Here is a 20,460-nt window from a genome sequence, read left to right as displayed (position 1 = left end):
CACCTGCACAGAGCCTGTCCTGGAGCCGAAGTGACCCCGTCCAAATTGCGAACTGTTGCCTTCAGGACAGTCACACTCTAAGAGTGGCGGTCAAGGCCGGGAGGCTTCTCCGAGACGCCCACGGCCTCCAGTGGGCCCGGCCCTTTCAGGTTGCCGTGCCTTTGCACAAGCTCGTTTGCTGCTAGGAAACGACTTCCTCTCTCCACGCTATCTCTGCCTGACAGACTGCTCATGTGTGAAGATCCAGTCCAAATGCTCCCTCCTCTGCGAAGCCATTTCTGATTTCCTCCTCAACGGAGAGGGAGACTTAGCCTCTCCCTCCACCTTGCTCCATGTCTCCCCGCCGCCTGTCTCTCCGTGAGCTCCTGGAGGCCCAGACTGCATCTTACTTGTAGTTGTAGCGCCTGCCTGCCCGGCTCGCACAGCCGATGTGGACTGAATGACCTGTCAGGTGGCTGGGCAGGACTCAGCACTGGATCCTCAGGCTCTAACTCTTGGCCAGTCCATCCATTCCTCTAAGCCAGTGGTTCTCAACCTTCTGGCCCTTTAAATACAGTTCCTCATGTTGTGACCCAACCATAACATTATTTTCGTTGCTACTTCATAACTGTAATGTGGCTACTGTTATGAATCGTAATGTAAATATCTGATATGCAGGATGGTCTTAGGCGACCCCTGTGCAAGGGTCGTTCGACCGCCAAAGGGGTCGCGACCCACAGGTTGAGAACCGCTGCTCTAAGCGATGTTGACTGGGCCGGCACCAGGACTCAGGACCTAGAGCAGGGCCCAGAGCACCCTGTGTCACGCCTGCTTCCGTGCCTCATGCTCCGCCTCCACCTTCCCTTCCAGAACAAATGTGTCCCATATTGGCCAGAGGTGGGCACTCAGCGTGTGTACGGATCCTACACTGTGACCAGCTGTGGGGAACACGACACAGCTGAGTACAAACTCCGCACCTTACAGGTCTCCCCACTGGACAATGTGAGTGTCCCCCACCCTTGCCCCCTCTCGGGCCCTCCTTGTCTGGTTGGGAGGGGGATGGAGCCATGTGTGGAGCAGGGGGCACTGACTCCGTGCACTGGGTCCAGGAGAACCTGGTGCGGGACATCTGGCACTACCAGTACCTGAGCTGGCCTGACCATGGGGTCCCGAGTGAGCCTGGGGGCGTCCTCAGCTTCCTGGACCAGATCAATCACCGGCAGGAAAGCCTGCCTCACGCAGGGCCCATCATCGTGCACTGCAGGTGAGAATGATGATAAAGACGTCAGTAGTAGCTGGCGAGTAAGTACCGTACTGCTGAGGCCCACACGCTATTGTCAGCAATTTACGGATTAACCAGCCTCTCCCGGTTCCCTGCTGGCTGCAGATCCATGGGTGGAGCTGAGCGTGCACCAACCCCCCCTGTCGGACCCTGTGCCAGGGAGTGGCTTTCGCAGAGCCCCCTGGGTGTACCATTTTGTCCGACTCTGCCAAAGACAGATGAAGACACAGGCCCAGCCCGTGGCAGGTCACCCTGGTCAGGACAGAGCCTAGACGAGGTCCCCGTCACGGTTTTCTGGCATTGGCCCATTCAGCCCGTTTCTTGGCACCAACACCCTCCATGAGGGGCAGTGTGGCTCCCCATCCCTTCTCTTTTCCCACCTGTAGCTCTGCGAGTGAGGGAGTGAGGGGGCTTCTTCGTTGCTGCTCCCATCTCCCCTTCCCAGCCAGTGCCCCCAGCTTGGCTCCAGGGCGTGTAGGGACGGCGATGTTCAGGACGGGCACATGCGTCACTAGCTCCAGGGGAGACCCTCATGTTCATGATCAGGAGAGCCCATTCCTTGGGGAGGTGGGGGTTCAGCGAGGAGGTCTGAGGGGCAGAGTCCTGTAGGTCGGCTGTCCCAGCCAGCCTGGCCCGGCGGATGGGGGCAGTGGGCACAGGGTCCAGGGCGGCTGGTTTAAATTCCGGCTCCTCTACTCACTGGCTGGGTGGCCTTGGACACATTGCTTCACTTCTGTGACCCTCAGATTCTCAACCGTAAAGTCAGGATCTCCCAGGGCTGTGGTGAGGATTAAATGAGAGCCTATCACTGTGTCTGGAATATAGTAAACACTCAAGAAGTGGGAGCTGCTCTGTGCTCCCTCCCTGCTTCCTGTGAGCCGGGCCTGAGGGCCTGCAGCTGCGCTTCCTGGCAGGGCTGGGAGGCCTGGATCTGCAGGTGCCCCCTCCCTCCATGCTCCGCTCCCAGGGGCTGCTCTGCATCCATCACCAGGAACAACCCTCCCGCTCACCCCCCCTCCCATTCTTGAAATCCCCCTGGTCTTTATTTAGACGTTACAGGAAGGAAGTGGGTGAAGGGGGTTTATTTTTTGACAATCTGGGTTTGAAATTAGCGAGACTCGAGACTAGGCACCAGCCTGACAGGCCCAGTGAAGGGGCAGGACTGAGGGGCATGTGGGGCCCTGAGGTTCCAGGCCCTGTTTGCCCAGGTGGGGAGAAGGGGGAAGGCTTCCTGCTGGGCTCCTCCGCGGCTCCTGTGCGCCCTGCACCTGCTGTCTGAGGGCTGCCCTTTTCCTGCCATCAGGCTCGGAAGAAAAAGGGAAACGAAGCCCTGAAGAAAGAAGCTCCAAATATAACCTTTGAAGGGAGAAGGGGAGGCCTCGCTCAGGCCAAGGGTTTGGGAGGTCAGGGGAGTGGGCAGGATGGTGGTGGGACGGGATCCTGGATCTTCTGGGGGCAGGGGCAGCAGCCACTGGCCAGAAATGAGGAGTCAAGGCAGGGGGTGGAGGAAGTGGCAAGAGAGGGACGGCTGGAGCTGAGCTCTGGCCCCTTCCTGGGGGGCGGGGTGTGTGGCCCTGGCCTCTGAGGGCGCCCCTTCTCTCCCCAGCGCGGGCATCGGCCGCACGGGCACCATCATCGTCATCGACATGCTCATGGAGAGCATTACCACCAAGGGTGAGGCTGCCGCGGGCCGCAGGGGGAGGTGGGTGAGCAGCTCCTCGGTGTCCCTCTCCACCTGGGCCTGAGGTCCAACCGCCATCCCTGCTCAGGCCTGGACTGTGACATTGACATCCAGAAGACCATCCAGATGGTGCGGGCCCAGCGCTCGGGCATGGTGCAGACGGAGGCGCAGTACAAGTTCATCTACGTGGCCATCGCCCAGTTCATTGAAACCACCAAGAAGAAGCTAGAGGTCATGCAGGTGCGTGCCCAGCAGGGCCTGGGCGGGGGGGGGGGGGGGGGGGGGGCACTGCGGAGGGTCGTGGGCATCACCCGGTCCTGGGGAGCCCACTGCCCTCCCACCGCTTCTGCCTACAGTCCCAGAAGGGCCAGGAGTCCGAGTACGGGAACATCTCCTACCCCTCAGCCATGAAGAACACCCACGCCCAGGCCTTCCGCACCTCCTCCAAGTGAGTGACCCCTCCCTGCCTGCCTCCTCCCAGCATCCTCCTGTGTCTCCTCCCCAGCTCAACCCGCCCTTTCCAGAGAGCACAAGTGCTGCTGTTGAGACCTGGGTTCAAGGTCCAGCTTGGTTCTCACTGCCTGTGCCTGTGTTTCCTGAGTGCTGTCCGCGTGGGGCCCGTGTTGGGTGCGGGCGGTGTCCTAGTGTGTGAGGCGGAGCCCCTGCCCCACGGAGCTCCCGGTCTAGTGTGAGGACAGTGACCAGGTCTCCCCACTCTCCTGGCCTCAGTTTACTCGCCTGTGAGGTAGAGGGACCAGAGGCGGCTGCTGGTGCTGGGGAACCCTGCACTGTCTCCCGACCTGTGCCAACTGCCCACACTTGCCCACCCCCCTGCAGGCACAAGGAGGATGTGTATGAGAATCTGCACAGTAAGAGCAAGAAGGAGGAGAAGGTGAAGAAGCAGCGGTCAGCAGACAAGGACAAGAGCAAGGGCTCCCTCAAGAAGAAGTGAGCTGGGCACCGTCCTGAGGTGGCCATGGTACGGCCCCTCTGTCAGGGCTGCTCCGGCCCTGTCCCCAGTGTCCCCTGGCCCCTCTCTCAGGGCTCTCCCTGCCCTGCCCCAGTGTCCCCTGGCCCCTCTCTCAGGGCTCTCCCTGCCCCAGTGTCCCCTGGCCCCTCTCTCAGGGCTCTCCCTGCCCTGCCCCAGTGTCCCCTGGCCCCTCTCTCAGGGCTCTCCCTGCCCTGCCCCTCTCCCTTGGGGCCCCTCTCTCAGGGCTCTCCCTGCCCTGCCCCCAGTGTCCCTTGGCCCCTCTCTCAGGGCTCTCCCTGCCCTGCCCCAGTGTCCCCTGGCCCCTCTCTCAGGGCTCTCCCTGCCCTGCCCCCAGTGTCCCCTGGCCCCTCTCTCAGGGCTCTCCCTGCCCTGCCCGCAGTGTCCTCTGGATCTGGTGCTCACCCTGGATGAGTGACAGGCTTAGCCTTCCCAGACCTGCTCTTGTCCCCCTCTTCAGGCTCCACCCACCCCCTTAACTCCCTTACTCCCTTCTCTCTGCAGCCTCAGCCCTGTTCCCCTAGAGAAGCCTCCAGAGAACCGCAGCAGCCTGAACCTAGGAGCTGCCCGCCCAACTCCATTGTAATTTAAATGGTCGTGCTACCACCTCCCTCTCCCAGACTCTGTAAATAGCCCAGCAAGGCTCCAGGCGGGGCCAGACCCTCCTACACTGTAAATAAAGCCCCTAGGATCACTGTGTCTGGGTCTCTAACTCTGCTGCCTGGTGGGAAGGGCAGGAGGGGGTGAAGAGGGAGGTGGGCAGGGAGTGGGGTGTGTGTGTGTGTGTGTGTGTGTGTGAAAAAGCTCCACCTTTAGGTACAGACAGACAGACCTGGTTCTGGGCTCTGCTTAACCCAGTAGGAGTGTGACGGCGGCCCAGGTTCCCCAGTCTCTTTCCTGGAAAGTGGAGGAGGATCTGACAGGGTGGCTGTGAAGATCATTGAGATAAGGCGTGATGATTGCAAGGGCAACAATAGTTATTACACGCTTGCCATGTGTCAGGCACTGTTTACTTTTTTTTTTATTTTTTTAAATCCTCACCCAAGGATGTTTTTTCATTGATTTTTAGGGAGAGTGGAAGAGGGAGGGAAAGACAGAAATATCGATGTGAGAGAGACACAGGGCCTGGGCTGGGGAGGAGCCTGCAACCGAGGTACGTGCCCTTGACCGGAATCGAACCCAGGACCCTTTGGTCCGCAGGCCGACGCTCTATCCACTGGGCCAAACCGGCCAGGGCGGCACTGTTTACTTTTATTTATTTGTTTTACATAAGAGTTTATTTGAGCCAAACTGACCACATATGCCAGGGAGCACGATGAATGCTCCTCCTGTCAGGCACTGTTTACAAGACCACATGTGCTGCCCTGGCTGGGGTGGCTCAGTTGGTTGAGCATCATCCTGTGCAGCGAAAGGTCACCTTGTCAGGGCACTTACCCAGGTTTCAAGTTTGATCCCCGGTCAGAGTGCATACAGGAGGCAACTGAACGATGTTTCTCTCTTTCTCCCTCTCCCTCTCCCTTCCATTCTCTCTAAAAAGCATCAATAAAAACATTAAAAAAAACCTGCATGTTTTAATTCAGTCTGGGTATCTATCATTCCCACTTACAGTGGGGGGAACTGAGGCACAGGTAGATTAATAACTTGCTCAAGGTCACAGAACTATTGAGCAGTGAAGCTAAGGTTTTAACTCAGAACCCACACGCCTGGAGATGCAGCTGAAGTCACGGAGGGGGAGTGGGGGTGGCCACCACACACTTCTGGTGCTGACTTAGGTCCAAGAGCTAAGAAGATACACAGAGGCCAGGAGGCTCAGGACCTGGGCCGCCCTGGCTTCCCCTCCCCGCTCGGGCTCCCGGTGCCCCCGTTCCTCCCTTCCACGGGGCCCTCATGCTCCCGGTTCATTTTATTTGTATCCTCTCTTCCTTTCCCTGTGTCCAGAGTGGGCTGCCAGTGATTCCCTCTGTGTTATGACTTTATCTAACTCCTGGGGAGTTAAGCTGTGCGAGTCCCCCCTGCTGGGCAGGCTCAGGAGTAGGCACAGTCCTGATGCAATGTTGGCTGACTGTCCTTCGTTCAACCTATACTTTCTTTTTTGAGTGTCCACTGTGCTGCCGGCACTGGAGTCACGCTGGGGTGCGATGATGAACAAGACAGCCCCTCTCCTTGTGGAATTTAGGAGGGTGTTAGGGGAGACAGACCCACAGACACATGTGAAGTACAGAAGGATGCAAACAAAACAAAGGAGGGAGGGAGGGAGAGAGAGAGGATCAGATTGGGCAACACAATAGCTCCCTGGAGCTAATGCTCTCCAGGGGGTGGGGGTGGGGCCATCACCTGTGCACCTGTGGGCCTCAGGGCCCCTCTCCCAGCAACGCCCTTTCTTTCCCAGCTACAGCTGCACAAAAGAAAGGTAGGCCCCACACCCTCTAACCGCCGTTGGGCTACCTGCCATGGGCTGGGACTTGGACCCAGGGCAGTGAGGTGGGTCCCGGAGTGGCTGGGCTCTGCGACTTTGGTCCCTCCCGGGAACAGGGCACTGTCCTCCCTGAAGGACACCTGCAGGGGCTGAGCTGGTGAGGGCGGAAGGAGAGCAGCTCAGTCCTTTCATTGTCTAGGTCAGCACTGATGCTCGTGGCGAGGTCAGGTCGGGCCTCTCAGCAGAGGCAGGCACCCTAACTCGGGGGCTGAGGACAGGGAGACGCCATGCTGAGACCTGTCTGCCCTCCACAGGCAGGGATGCCCAGCACAGGTGGGGCCGTGGGCCTGGGCACAGCCCACCCCTACCAAGCGAACCCGTGGCTGACCTCAGGGATCTCCGGCCCTCCAGGTCTGGCCATGGGCAGGGTCGGAGGCCTCAGAGGAAGAAGGTAGTTGGAGCAGGAGTAGCTGAGGAGAGAGCCCAAGGAGGTAGGCAAAGGGGCCCCAAAGCCCCTCCCTTTGTCCCTCTGGAGACAGACCAGTCAGCCTGATCCAGGCCTGGGGGCAGAGGTGGCTGGTAGGAGAGCGGACACAGATAGAAAAGGGTGGGGGGTTAGCGGGGCGGTACAACTCAGAGGAGGCTCCTAGGGCTGGCGCTGGGAGGCAAGGGGTTAAGGCAGTGGGGGGGCAGCCTATGGCAGGAGGACACACCTGTACGCAGGGGCGGCAGGCGGGGCCCAGGTGAGGAGCCTGCGCTGCCTGCCGGTGGAGAAGGAAGAAGGAAGAGTGGAGGCCAGGGCGGCGGTTGAATCCTGGGCCTGACCCCCCTTCCTCTCCTCAGCACTCACTCTCTGGGGGTCAGGTGGCCTGGGGACAGGTAAAGGCTGGGAGAGGGGCCCTGGGGCTGAGCTGGGGAGTGCAGAGGGCCCATGAAGGCCATGGACGGTCTGTGGGGACAGGGACAGGCTGTGTGGGTGGTGGGGGAAGGGGCTCGGAGGCCGAGCACAGGTGGGCCGGGGGCTGCTGAAGCTTGGCCTGGGCCGCAGTGGACCCACCGTTCAGGGGGGAGCTGGTGGCAGGCTGCAGGGCTCACCCGGAAGTGTCCCCAGGGACGCGGGTGGGGGGGGGAGGGGAGCTAGGGCTCTGCAGCCTCCAGAGGGAGCCTGGGCCTCGGACTGCCTGACCGGGAGGTGGGCCGGCTGGGTGGGGGCCCCCGTCTTACCCAGCAGTGTTTGGGTGCTGGTTGGGAGTCTCTAATACTGCCGGGTAATGATGGAGGCCCCCGTCCCTGTGTCAGCGACCATCCTTTACCTCAGGCCCCGGCAGGCTGCAGCCCCCCAGGCTGGCCCTCCCCCCGAACCCCGGAATCCCCTTCATCTGCAGTGGGGGGTGCTGCAAAGTGGCTCTTGGTTGGCGAGTTGCCCACTGGACACAATGGTTCTGAGCCCCTCCCCCAACCCGGAGTGATTTGTCATCTGGTGGATCCAGAACCCACAGCCGACCGTGAGCTTGGGATTGGCTCACTGCTCTCAAGAGACCTCACCTGGCCTGCGGCCAGGTCCCTGTAGCAACTGGCCAGCTCTGGCCCGGAGTGCGTGCGCCGGCTCTGGGCCCATCTTCCAGTACAGTGTTGGATGGTCTAATCGCGAAGCTCCTAACACTGTCTGGTAAAGATGGCCCCCGGGCCGGTCCCCTCGGCAGTGACCTTCAGGGAGCCCTGAAGACCTTGGAGGCCTCCTGACCACCACCTTTGACCTTTACCCCTCTGGATGGGGGTGCAAGTCACTAAGAAAAGGGGAACAATGGGAGGAGACAAAATGGCTGCCCCAGGACTTGGAAACACGCTTGCTCTCCAGGCACCTCCACGCTCTTCCCGCCTGGAAGCACGAAGGAAATAAAGTGTGGATGGGACTTGTGGCCGCCGACTGTTACTCCACCCTTTCTTGTCTGTCGATCTCATCTTCGGCTCCCAGCTCCGGGGGCGTGGGCTGCCACGTCGTTGTCGGCTTCCCTCCCGCCTCTTTCATGACATTCGACCTGCAGAGCAGGGAAAGTCAGTCTCCGGCTTAAAAAATCCAAGAAGCCGAAGACGAGCCCAGTCCCTCAGCCTGGAAGGCTCCCCTCCTCCCCACCAGCTTTGTAATTCCTGCACATGCGTTTGCCCCCCGTGCTGTCTCCCTACAGGGACAAGGGATGGGAGGTGGACTGTACGGCGCCAGGTACGGCGGTAGCTTCGTTTCCCTGGTGGCTGAGATTCAGGGAGCCCTGTCTTGGGAAGATGAGGCCTGTCCTGTAGGGATTGAAAACAGGCACCTGTTCCGCTGGGGGCCCGGAGCTGCGGGAGTGAGCTCACCCCGCAGGTGGAGCCGTTTCATCGGTTCCTCACACCTGGTGATTGTGAAATTGGCAGGGAGTAGCTCACAGCAGGAAACACGACCCACGGGGCAGTTTTTATCCTCACCCGAGGATATTTTTCCATTGATTTTTAGAGAGTGTGAGAGGGAGACAGAAACATCGACGTGAGAGAAACACATGGATTGGTTGCCTCATGCATGTGCCCTGACCAGGGAGGAGCCTGCAACCCAGGTACATGCCTTTGACCGGAATCGAACCCGGGACCCCTGTCTGCAGGCCGATGCTCTATCCACTGAGCCAAACCAGCTCGGGCCCACGGGGCCTTTGAGCACATAAGCCCGATAGGCACGAGTGGTCTCCCTCACAGCTGCATGGAACCCTGTTACCAAGGAAGCAGCTCTTGTTGGGGTCATCATATTTTTGGTCTAGCTCAGCAAAGCCACAGCTGCTCGTCTTAAAAAAAATGTAGATGTCGGTAAATAAACGGGGTGATGTGGTAGAAACGGAGGGTGGGGTGGGAAGTGCCGCCGGGCTGGTTTTCTGACTCTTGGACTTCCAGGGTGAGCAGGGCCCAGGCCAGAGCCTGTGCGCCCCCTGCCGGCAAAGACAAAGACGCAGGCGTGTTATGTGAGAATGCGCAGGCGCACTCCCCCCTCCCCCCAGCCAGGCACGTAGAGCCTTGACTTTTGCTTAAGTAATAAAAATTTATTGAGAATTCCTGGGATGGTGGTTATTGCCTCCCAACCTTGAGAGAGGAGCCAACACTGCAGGAAATCACTGAGAAATCACACACTGTCCCAACAACCCCTGCCAACACAGGGAGGAGGAAAGTCATTCCCGACAATGGGTCAGTCTTCATCTGAGAAGGGTGGGAGGACAGGTACAGAGGGGACCATCACATGATACTGGGGGCAGGGTGGGGGTGTGCTGGACCCCAAGCCGGCTCCTCAAACACCAGGGCAGAAACAGATCCACTTCTCCTCTGGGGGTGGAGTTCTTGGTCAGCAGGTTCATTTCTTAGTCTTGAGGAGGCTGTCACTGTGGAAAGGAGATGAAGGAGACAGATGGATGACATTATTAGGAGACATAAATGTGAGAGGAACGGGACCATGGCCACTCCCTTCAAGGTCACAGGAACCACCCTCCTTCCTGATGAGGGGTGTGTGAGGAAGGTTAGGTGGTGGGGAGAAGGCAGGTACTGGGAGATGAGCTGCAAGACCCCATGGAAACAAGGATGCACCATCAACTTACCTTCCCCTGTGGACACCAGGTCACCAGATGAACAGGAAACACAAAAAGAGAAGAAAAATGCAGAGGTGATTTTCAGTTCAGGCCTCACCTAGCTCTAAACCCTCTGTGCTCCCAAGAGAAAAAGGGCTGGAAGCAGGGACCTTAGGCTCCGGGAAGGAGACCAGTCCTCTCAGCACTGCCATCTCTCCCCTCTCCTTTCCTGGCGTCCTTCCATGCCCCGAGCAGCAATGTTAGGGCCCTGAGTCAGAACACTGAATACCACCTTTCACCACTTGTCAGTAGACAAAACTGACAAGTGCCCTTTTTTAAAAAAAAAAAAATTGATTTGAGAGAGAGGAAAGGAGAGAAACATCGATCAGCTGCCTCCCACATGTACCCTGACCAGGCATCAAACCTGCCACCTTTTGGGTACAGGACAAAGCTCCAACCAACCGAGCCACACTGGCCAGAGCGAAAATGCTTTTCACATGAATAATCCTATTCTCATAAAACCAATCATATGAGATTCAAGTCACCAACACTTTCTATCTTCTGGTTCAGAGGAATGGTGTCTTTCAAAGGTCACAGGAATAAACTAGTAACAGGCTCCGGAGCCCAAGAGACTGGACTTAGACCCCATGTTCTTTGTGGCCCCCCACTGTGTAGGACACATCTCTCACCGGGTGAAACTTTCATCCTGCAGGTTCAGCACAAGGTTGTCAGCAGTGAGATAGATACGATTCTGTGATGTGGCGATCTACCGGGCAGGAAACAAGACAGATGCGTGTATTAAGCAAAGGCCTCCATTCCTATTCTTGCATTCAGTACCACAGACGGGACATGTGTGGGTTAGGAGCAGGGATGCAACAATGAGAAAGACATGGTTTCTGTTCTCACACACGGACCCAGAGCAGCAAGCAACTGTGATTGTGTTGATATCTAATAGAGGCAAGAGCAAAAGGTGAAGGGAATCCACAGGAACAGTGTTTGTTTTAATCCTCACCGGAGGGTATTTTTCCCATTGATTTCCAGAGAGTGAGGGGGAGGGAGAAACATCTGATGTGAGAGATACATGGACTGGTTGCCTCCCGCCCGCATGTGCCCCTACTGCAGTTGGAGAACCTCAACCGAGGTACATGGCGACCCTTTGGTCCACAGGCTGAGGCTCCAACCACTGAGAGAACGGGCCAGGGCTGGAGAAATTGTTTTTGATGATGGGAAGTGTCAGACAGTTTGAGCAGAAACCTGAATGAGCACGACTCTAACCACACTTCATTGCCCCCAGGAAGCCCCGAGGGATACTAGGCTCTTACACTCACCGTCTTGGAGATGTTCTGGGCCGCCCGGATCTTTCGTAGCTTGATGTAGCCTGGGTTCTTGCCCAGTGCTTCTCCAAGGTGAGCAGGGAGGGGTTAAGGGTTCATACAAGGCAAGTCTCATTCTCTGGCCCCATCCTTACTACTCCCGTCACGCCAGCCCTCCTCTGGGCTGTCAGATCCAAGGTTGCGCTCAGGTGGCTCGTGCCTAGTCTTACTTTGGCCCTCACCTGTGGGCCCCCCTGTAGGCAGCTGCCAGGAACTAGAGGCAGCAGCAGAAATGGAGGTAAGGCCAGCAGTGCTATTGATCTGCTTTACAGTGAGGAGCCAAGCTCAGGTACCCCACTAAGATTTCAGATCCCATTTGAGAACTCCACCCCCCCCAGAGAGCACGGAATCGCATTCGCCTTAGTTTCATCAGCCAGCCCATGAGGGAGGACAAGGGAGGATGGGAAAGCAATGTGCCTCAGGGGTGAGCTGAGATCTCTCCAGCAGAAGGATATCATCTTAGCGGCCTCAGCTTCACCCTCAGCCTGCACGATCTTCTGCCGCTGTTCCTGCTTTGCCTTTTCCACTAAGAACTGGGCCCGCTGGGCCTCTTGCTGTGCTGTGGTGGGAGTCAAGAGGTCACAGATGTGAGGTGTCAGAAACCCCATGGTCCCTCCCCTTCTGCATTTTCAGAAACCCTTGACCCATCCTCTGGTAACTCACCCACTTGTTTGGCTTCTACAGCAGCTGTGTACTCTCGGCTAAAGCTTAGCTCCGTGATGGCTACATCGTCCAGGATGAGGCTGAAGTCCTTGGCCCTCTCTGTCAACTCCCTTCGGATCAGCAGAGACACCTGGGGGTTGGGGGGAGGAGGGGAAGGGAAAGGTCTTTCAAGGGGACTGGAGAACTGAAAGGAAGGTGGGTTGCTGTGACCATCTGAATATCAGATCTTCTGAAAAAGGCAGAAAACTCACCAACCCTTCCTTAGTACCTACTGAGTGCTAGTCTTGGCTCTCCTTGTTCCCCACAGTGGCCATTAGTGCCGCTTTTAGGTAGAAATGGACCTGGGGTCCCAACCTTTTCCTCATAATCTGCCTTTCCTAATACCCAGTGCCCTGGGTCTAGGAGGAAAACGCTGACACTATGCAGATGGTGATGGGAGCGGGGTCCAACCTGGGCCCGCTGGGTGATCAGCTGTGAGGCGTTGAACTTGGCCACCACGCTCTTGAGAACCTCGTTGACAATGGACGGCAACACTCGCTCCTCGTAGTCTAGCCCTAGGCGCTGATACATGCTGGGAAGCTCCAGGGCATTGGGTCGAGACAGCACTCGCAGGGAGATGTTCACCATCTGCAGGTCTAAGAGTGAGGTCAGCAGTGGCTGGTCAAGGCCATGGGGCCTCATCTGGCCCCTCAGCCAAGCACCCTTCCCCAAACCCTGTCTCCTCCACGTAATATCGTGCAGCCCGCAACGCCCCTGCAGGGAGGAGAGGAATCAGGCCGACAAGATGCGACTTGGCACAGGCCAAATGCATCCTTGTCCACAAGGATGTTAGGCCTTCTCTATCCACAACCCCTCCTCTAAGAAAGGTAACCTCTCCTCTTCTCTCTTTGCCACTGTAACTGTTCGCAACCTCTACCGTAGGCTCTATAATAATCACCTGTCTTCTTTACTAGACCATCAGGGCTTATGGATGAGGACTGTGTTTTATGAATTCTTTATTCCCAGGAACTAAGGTTTAGGGCAGGGGTCCTCAAACTTTTTAAACAAGGTGCCACTTCACTGTCCCTCAGACCGTTGGAGGGCCGGACTATAGTTTAAAAAAAAAAACTATGAACAAATTCCTATGCACACAGCGGCGGCAAAAACACCCGGCGGGCTGGATAAATGTTTTCAGCGGGCCGCATGTGGCCCGCAGGCCGTAGTTTGAGGACCCCTGGTTTAGGGAATGAATGTTAAGTGACCGGCACTAAAAACAGTACAAAAACGTTTATTACAGGTGAGCTACTTGCCTCAGTGTGAATATGCCTCTGTGTGTGTGTGTATGTGACGAGGACGAGAGATCAGGGGAATCCCAAAGGCACAGCTTCTAGGTACGTCTAGGAGGAACCAGTGTACCAGTGGAGAATGGGACCAAGTTTCCCCAGGACAGGGCATACCAGGGGATACCATTAAGTCAAGCAGCTAAAACAACAACAACAACCACAAAAGCTAGGAGTGAAGGACAAACCGTGCTCTCACTGAATTTATGTTAGGGGGTAGGAACAGTCAGTTAAAAAGTGCAAACACACAGTGTGTCCAGAATGGTCTGCTTTAACCGCAGAAGCAGGGACTTTTATTCCAGCTGTGCTGCAGCTGTGGCACCACCATCTTCCCCGAGGGGCTCCTGCCAGCCTTCCCAGCGTCCAAACCTACCTTTAGAGCCTGTGGGGGAGGAAATTTTCCGTGGCCTGGCCCGAATGTCATAGATGATGGGGTATTGGAACCAGGGGATCCTGGAGGAGAGCGAACAGAGACAGTTATCAGGAGGCTGCAGGGTCACTAGTGTCCCTCGCCACGTGTTTCCTGGCCTGCTCCTCCCCTTGGCGACCACAGGCCGGGAGGAATCCTTCTTCCTTTGGAGAACTACATGCACGTGCTGCTGCAGTTACGGGAAGCACCCACTCTCTGGGAGATGGAGCCAGGAAGGGAGAGAGTACAGCTGAATCCTGTCGCAAGTCCTCCTACAGCCGCTGGCGGGTCGGCGTTCAAGGGTGAAGGGTCAGGGTCAGTCCGCTCTGCCCGCCATTACCTGAAGTGGAGGCCCTCGGCGAGAATGGTGTCCTGTTGCACGCCACCGATCCGATTAAAGAAGATGGCTCTCTGCCCGCCTTCCACTGTGGGGAGAGGGGTGGGGGTCAGGCCGGGTACGCGCTGGCCCCTGGTGGGGCGAGGGGCTCAGAGGCCGGGAGGGCCTGGGAGGGGAGGAGTCCGGGGGGCGGGCGGAGGTGGCTCACCGGTGAACACGGACTCGCGGACCCCGTAAGCCACGGCGCCGGCCCCGAGCAACAGCTTCAGCGCCGTGCCCATGCCACGGGGCCCGGAGGGCAGCTGCCCCGCCAAGTCCTTCAAGTTCTGGGCCATGTCCGATCCTGAGACCGGCGGCCCCAAAGGTCAGGAGTGGGTGCCGGCCCGCCTCTACCCGACTCCAGTTTAGAAACCGCACCCTGCCCACGAGGGTCTGCGGCCCAGGTGCTCGCAGGAGAAAGGGCACCGGAAGTGCGCTTTCTTCTAAACCCTCCCCCCCGCCCACGGGGGACCCGAACCTGGCGCACGGGAAGTGCGCACCGGGAAGTCCCGCCCCTCCCGGAAACCCGGCCCTCCCAGGGAAACCTCCGTAGCGCCAGGCAGCCAGCCCTCGCCATTTCCCAGCGCCTGCTTTTAAAATGGTAGCCGGAAGGAAGTTTGCCATTAGGAAGCGCGTGGGGCTCTAAGGATGCGAACACAATTTCCGGCCGGGTTGCAAGATGGCTGCACCCAGTGGTGGATTCCAGCCTCGTGAGCGTCGCGATGGGGACCAGGAACAGGACTGGGATGTTGTGGCGCCCAAGCGGCCCCGACTTGGGGCGGGAAGCAAGATGGGAGGCCGTAGGCTGATTGTGGTGCTGGAAGGGGCCAGTCTGGAGACAGTCAAGGTAACACGGGCCGAGAAGGCGGAGAACCGGGGTAGCGGTAGGACGGGACCCCCGGGGATGCGGGAGAGCGGGGAGGCGAAACACGCTTCTGGCGGGAAGCGGCCGAGGTGGCGGTCTTCTGGTTCAGCGCCCTGGGTTGGCTGTCCTCGCTTTCTGCTTCCCTTACCGAGTCCCAGTCCAGCCGTCACGTCCTCGCTTCCAGTTGATTTACCAGGATCATCCTGCGGTATAAACTCATCTGAAGGGAGGGGAGTTTCTAAAGGTGGTTCCTGTAGCTTAGTCGGCCCTTCCTTTTATTCGTAGGGACTTGGTGTTTTAGAAAAGGTGTTTACTGTCACGCTCCTTTGTATTCCTACCCACTTCGAAAAACACTTTCTTACCTATCCTCCGGCTCTTTTTCTGAATAACCCAGTAGTTCTGTCTTTAAATTGTCCGTGTTCTCATTCCCCCTGACTTCCTTGTTTCTCTCACCGTTTAGAGCTAAATTTGTTCAGAGAGTAGGCCTAGAAGAAATAGCACTGGTTTGGAAGTCAGACCTGGACTTTAATCTTGATTCTTATACTTATTTTATGTTGAGAAAAATTTGCCCTCTGTTAATACTTTGCAGGGAGAATGCAGTGAAAGGGCTTTAAAAGCAGTATGTTTCCATAGTGCTCTACGGCGTGATTCTTTTTCATGTTCCTCAACCACTTTGACCCTTTATTAGGCTTGCAATCTACCCTCCTCCCCCAACTTATTAAAATCGATATTTCTTCTTCTGTAATTGATATTTCTAACCTAAATAGGTTCTTCTATTTATCCCTCACTTAATTGCCTGCTACCTTTCCAGACTATTAATTCTGAGTGTCACTCAACCACTCCATTTCTTCCTGTGTCCCTTGGGGATGATAGTAGTCCCTACCTTGATGGATTATTGGGAAGATTAAAGGAGTCAGTATGTATAAGGGGTTTAGAATAATGAATTTAGGTTAAGTTGTCATTAATGGCACTCCAAGGGTGACAGAATCATAGCTGGTTGAAATCTTCGGTGCTGTTACCTCGTGCCTTCCTTGTGCTGGTAACTCTTGCTGCTGCCAGCCTCCTCTGGGCCTGCTCTCTGCATTTATTCTTCATACTCCAGCCGCACTGGCCTACTTTAAGCTCTTTGAAGGCATGAAGTTCTCTCATACCTTGAAGCCATTGCATACAAGGTTCTCTAACTGGAAGCTCCTTTTACTCAGCTCTTTGCTTCATTAATTCCTACCTAATGTTCATTCACTTAACAATTATTGATCCTATTATGCTGCCCATTCATTAATAGGTTAAATGTTACTTCCTTATAGAAATGACTCCCTGAAGTAACTAGAAGGCTCTCTCTGAGGGCAGAGAAAGTTTCAAAAATTCTTACATCTCCAATACCAATTATAGAAAGTGAATACACATGGTATTCATTCTAATTATTGGTTTTCAAGCTTAACCACATACCACAATTAAAAATCAAAAGTTTCATAAACCATCACCATTATTACATTTGAAGTACTCTGATATTTTCTATCCTATTTCATTAAAAACCCTCCTTATAACTTACTAATGGGTTAAAAATAGATTCTTTTATTCAAGAGGTTTTCTTCTATAACTAAGTGTCCCATGGTCTTAGTTCCTGGCCTTTGTTCTTTCTCTGTGCTTACTTTGTGACATTGTTATTTCAGTTATCATTTAATCTCAAAGCCCATGTGCCTCTTCCCCACGTTTTGGGGTTGTATATCTTCAGATGTTGTCAGACATACAAATGTTCCTTACTTTGTGACATTGTTATTTCAGTTATCATTTAATTTCAAAGCCCATGTGCCTCTTCCCCACGTTTTGGGGTGTATATCTTCAGATGTTGTACTGATATATAAAAGCTTAGCCTTTCAAAACCTGTATTTGTACTTAATGGTATGTTTTTTATCTTAATGCTCCTTAGGACTCCAAGTTGCAATTTGCAATTATTTCTTTTTGCTGCTACAGATGGATCCAGACATATCTTTAGTATCAAACTCCTACTTGGTATATTTTCTAGTATACAGTATTCCTCAGTCATTCTCATACTCCTATTATTCCAGAATTATTTCTTCCTGCTGGATACTTGAGGATTCTGCACTTTACAAAGCAGTTTCATATGTAATCACTGCCCTTCAGTGTTTCAGTTCCCACTTTTTCAGCATAATTTTCTTTTTTTACATTTACCTTTACAACTAGGAGCAACCCCTCTTATTTTGTTTTACTTTTGACAGAAGTATTTCTTGATCAAACGACCTCCTTCATCATTAGAATTTTCACACTTCTAGTTCAGATGTGCAGCTCTTCACTTAGTACATGGTTGTTATAAGCAAACAGCGTAATGACCATATATATTTTGCCCAGTTTATCACAATTGGTATGACTGTGATAAGCTTTCAGCCTTTTTCCACCATTAACCTTACTCCACCTGGTTCTAGAATCTCACACCAGCTTTGCCTAATAGCCACAGGTTTTTAAATTAAATCAAGTTTAAATCATATGAAATCACTAGTTGTGCCTTCTTCCCTTTTCCCTCTAAGATCAGGTATAGAAGGAGGAGTGAAGGAAAGGAGGGGAGGGTAAATGTGGTCACACAGTGAACCCCTGAAGACTTGCTGGGCCCCACCCCCATAGCTTCTGGTTTAGGAAATCTAGGGTGAACCTGAGAATTTGACTAGAGTAACACGTTTCCACATGCTGCTGCTGCTGGTTTGGGGAGCACACTTTGAGAATCACTGGGTTAAGTAAAACAGCTTACGTTCTGTCATGTTCCCTCTTCAGGCAGGGAAGACATATGAACTATTAAACTGTGACAAGCACAAGTCTATGTTGTTGAAGAATGGACGGGACCCGGGGGAAGTGAGACCAGACATAGCTCACCAGGTAACTCCAGGGACAGCGCTCACAGCCCCTTGAGCCTTTTATATGGAAGGTGAGACAGATGCGTGCTACTTCTCTGCAGTCTTGACTGTGCCTTGGTGTTTGCCGCCCTCAGAGTTTACTGATGCTGATGGACAGTCCCCTGAACCGAGCTGGCTTGCTGCAGGTTTATATCCATACACAGAAGAATGTGCTGATTGAAGTGAACCCTCAGACTCGAATTCCCAGAACCTTTGACCGCTTTTGTGGCCTCATGGGTGAGATCTTTAGGACTTAAACTTTAGGAGTGAAGAAGGGAAGAGGGAACATGCTTGATCTTAGAACAAGGACTCCTCATTACTTTCCACGTGTAGGGGTAAAGCCTACATGGGTTCCTGGCTGAGTAAAAAAGGGAGAGCGAACCTATCAGTATACAACTAGTCATGTGCTTGACAACTGCTTGCACATAACATTTTAGGGGTACAGCATAGCTATAAGGCCATCTGACCATGGGTTTTTCTGGTTAGATTACGGGCAGAAATGTGGTCTCCACCGAGCTCTGAACACTTTTCTTTTCGCCCTAGTTCAGCTTTTACACAAACTCAGTGTTCGAGCAGCTGATGGCCCCCAGAAGCTCTTGAAGGTGAGGTATTGACACCTACTGGTTGGAGAAGGGTTCTGAGAACCTTTCTGGGGCTCATTTTTCTCTTTTACTTTAGGTAATTAAAAATCCAGTGTCAGATCACTTCCCAGTTGGATGTATGAAAATTGGCACTTCTTTTTCCATCCCAGTCGTCAGTGATGTGCGAGAGTTGGTCCCCAGCAGCGACCCTATTGTTTTTGTGGTGGGGGCCTTTGCCCATGGCAAGGTAAGGTCTAGGTTCAATTCTTAGATTCTTCATAGCTTAGTACAGAATTCCAAGAGCAGTTAGCACTTTGATGATCCTTGTCCTCATCAGTTGGGAAATAGAGGGTCAAAGAGCTGAAAGACAAGTGTGGGTTCCCTAACCTGCCCCAGGATGTATCTTTTGAGGACTGCTGGCATATTTGTAATAGTCAAAACTAAGACCGTCTTAATCCTTCATACAAATTTGATATTAACACAGTGAAATAAGAGCTCAGCCCAATTTTCCTGCCCTAAAGGAGGACTGAACCTATGTGTTGGCTGACAGAACTATTCTCTCCTCAGCTCAATGTGGAGTATACAGAGAAGATGGTGTCCATCAGCAACTACCCCCTTTCTGCTGCTCTAACCTGCGCAAAACTTACCACAGCCTTTGAGGAAGTATGGAGGGTCATTTGACAGTAGGACCTTGCTCTGAAACAGAGACTGTTGACATTGCATCCCTTGACTCTTCTAACTCCCTGTTCGATGATGACCTGAACCAAGACGGGGGTTAGTGGAAGCCAAGGCTGAATGTACATTTGCTATTTGTTTATCTTATAAACACTGTTCTTGCAAACCTGGTTGTATTTGAGGATTCCTAAACTTAGTCTCTAAAGGTGTAAACTGTTCGTTCTCCTCAGACTTCAGGGAAAGGTGTGAGGTTACAGTGTTTGCAGCTTGGTTCCGGGCTCTGCAGGTGGGCTTTAGCTCCAAACTTCTGAGATTACTGTGCTCTCAAGGAGATAGCCCTGATTACTGCAGCAATGGCAAGCACGGAGAACTGTCTGAAAGAAAGCAGCCAGGAATGCTAGCAGTGAAAAATTGAACAAACAGAAGTGATTTTTATCTGGTACAGTTCCAAGGTAGAAAAAGTGGAGCAGGCAGGGCCTTATGCCCCTCCTCACCCCCCCATGGGGGGAGTGGTGGTGGCGGCACATATACAATCATAGTAAATTGGCAGAAGAAAAACAGAACAGATTCCTGGCTAGAGGGGGAGAGATAAGGCAACGTGCATGGGGGAGTCCAGAGGGGAGACATGGGCCCCTCTACTCCTCCCACAAGAGTTTCCCCTTTGGCCCAAATGAAGACTTGGCTGTCAGCAGAGACACAGCTGGGAGTGCCATGTCTTTCTACTCCCTGGCTTCTGTGTTCTCTGTGCGCTAGGGTGGAGTGTAGAAAGGGAGACACGTCATTTCTGCACCAGTCTTGCTCTAGGCCACCTGCAGAAGAAATTTGATGGGAAGGCTGGTCAGTTATTTCTTCTAGTTCCTGGTCGACAGCCCTTCTAGCTTCTTCCTGGCACGTTAGTGCCCAATACTGCTTCCTAGAAGTCAGACTACCTTGAGATTCACCCCACATTTCTAACACTGTCCACCCCCATCCCCCCAGTCTATTGCTCTATCCTGTAACCTGGATGTTAACTTACCAGGGAAATAGATTATTCCATTCTCTTTAACTTTTCTTTCCTTGGCACTATTGCTTTGTGAACATAAGGCAATATGAATAATAGGCTCAGGAAGAAGACGTGGCCAAGGAAGTAGACGGATTTATACACCTGTGGAGAGATACAGGCCGCTGAGTTAGCCCGAGGGCATCCTACATAATAAAGAGCTAATATGCAAATGGTTGTCACACAGTCATGCTGGGGCCACGCCCCCTTCCCTGGTGCCGGGGGACCTGAGGCTGCACTCCCCGCCCTGCAGGGCTTGACAGGGGACCTGAGGCTGTGCCCCCGGCCCTGCGGGGCTTGATGGAGGTGGGGCCGGCCGGGTCTGGCACGACT

The 20,460-nt window shown here is 54.3% G+C and overlaps 4 protein-coding genes across 7 annotated transcripts in view; 2 read left to right on the top strand and 2 right to left on the bottom strand.

The window, feature by feature from the left end:
- Nucleotides 1-4,629, top strand: part of PTPN6 (protein tyrosine phosphatase, non-receptor type 6) — a 16,208-nt gene extending 11,579 nt beyond the window's left edge. For 2 of the 4 annotated variants that reach the window (XM_005873656.2, XM_005873657.2), the window contains exons 10-16: nt 850-981; nt 1,089-1,243; nt 2,868-2,935; nt 3,031-3,182; nt 3,299-3,390; nt 3,780-3,890; nt 4,435-4,629. In XM_005873656.2, the coding sequence (XP_005873718.1) occupies nt 850-981; nt 1,089-1,243; nt 2,868-2,935; nt 3,031-3,182; nt 3,299-3,390; nt 3,780-3,890; nt 4,435-4,516 (792 nt within the window). In that variant the 3' untranslated portion in view covers nt 4,517-4,629. Of the gene's footprint in view, nt 1-849; nt 982-1,088; nt 1,244-2,867; nt 2,936-3,030; nt 3,183-3,298; nt 3,391-3,779; nt 3,922-4,434 lie in introns of all 4 variants that reach the window. The other 2 variants (XM_014545648.1, XM_014545647.1) reach the window with 2 other exon arrangements.
- A 4,758-nt stretch (nt 4,630-9,387) lies between these two features.
- Nucleotides 9,388-14,558, bottom strand: PHB2 (prohibitin 2). The gene is made up of 10 exons (XM_005873655.2): nt 14,234-14,558; nt 14,029-14,113; nt 13,653-13,732; nt 12,411-12,595; nt 11,961-12,090; nt 11,753-11,856; nt 11,253-11,330; nt 10,614-10,690; nt 9,955-9,960; nt 9,388-9,741 (listed from the first exon to the last, which is right to left on the bottom strand). The coding sequence occupies exons 1-10, from the start codon at nt 14,358-14,360 to the stop codon at nt 9,714-9,716; spliced, it is 900 nt and encodes a 299-aa protein (XP_005873717.1). The 5' UTR covers nt 14,361-14,558; the 3' UTR covers nt 9,388-9,713.
- Nucleotides 14,559-14,637: 79 nt separating this feature from the next.
- EMG1 (EMG1 N1-specific pseudouridine methyltransferase) lies at nt 14,638-19,254 on the top strand. The gene is made up of 6 exons (XM_005873653.2): nt 14,638-14,911; nt 17,714-17,815; nt 17,928-18,069; nt 18,376-18,434; nt 18,511-18,660; nt 18,981-19,254. The coding sequence occupies exons 1-6, from the start codon at nt 14,744-14,746 to the stop codon at nt 19,092-19,094; spliced, it is 735 nt and encodes a 244-aa protein (XP_005873715.1). The 5' UTR covers nt 14,638-14,743; the 3' UTR covers nt 19,095-19,254.
- Nucleotides 19,255-19,492: 238 nt separating this feature from the next.
- The window catches only part of LPCAT3 (lysophosphatidylcholine acyltransferase 3), a 36,599-nt gene continuing 35,631 nt past the window's right edge, over nt 19,493-20,460 (bottom strand). The window contains exons 12-13 of the mRNA XM_005873654.2: nt 20,104-20,232; nt 19,493-19,897 (exon numbers count right to left, since the gene is read on the bottom strand). Coding sequence (XP_005873716.1) covers nt 20,116-20,232 — 117 coding nt within the window. The 3' untranslated portion in view covers nt 19,493-19,897; nt 20,104-20,115. The remainder of the gene's footprint in view (nt 19,898-20,103; nt 20,233-20,460) is intronic.

The sequence above is a fragment of the Myotis brandtii genome, unplaced genomic scaffold (genome assembly GCF_000412655.1).
Source record: "Myotis brandtii unplaced genomic scaffold, ASM41265v1 scaffold417, whole genome shotgun sequence".
In the NCBI taxonomy this organism is placed as follows: Eukaryota; Metazoa; Chordata; class Mammalia; order Chiroptera; family Vespertilionidae; genus Myotis; species Myotis brandtii.
Note: the sequence above shows the minus strand (reverse complement) of the source record. Positions and strands in the feature narration are given on the sequence as shown.

Coding starts and splice junctions, on each gene's coding strand:
- PHB2 (XM_005873655.2), bottom strand. CDS start 14,360: ATGGCCCAGAACTTGAAGGACTTGGCGGGGCAGCTGCCCTCCGGGCCC. Junction 14,114..14,233: donor CCGCGAGTCCGTGTTCACCG/GTGAGCCACCTC, acceptor CTCTCCCCACAG/TGGAAGGCGGGCAGAGAGCC. Junction 11,331..11,752: donor AAGCTGAGGCCGCTAAGATG/ATATCCTTCTGC, acceptor CTCCCTGCTCAC/CTTGGAGAAGCACTGGGCAA.
- EMG1 (XM_005873653.2), top strand. CDS start 14,744: ATGGCTGCACCCAGTGGTGGATTCCAGCCTCGTGAGCGTCGCGATGGG. Junction 17,816..17,927: donor GACCAGACATAGCTCACCAG/GTAACTCCAGGG, acceptor TGCCGCCCTCAG/AGTTTACTGATGCTGATGGA. Junction 18,435..18,510: donor GCCCCCAGAAGCTCTTGAAG/GTGAGGTATTGA, acceptor CTTTTACTTTAG/GTAATTAAAAATCCAGTGTC.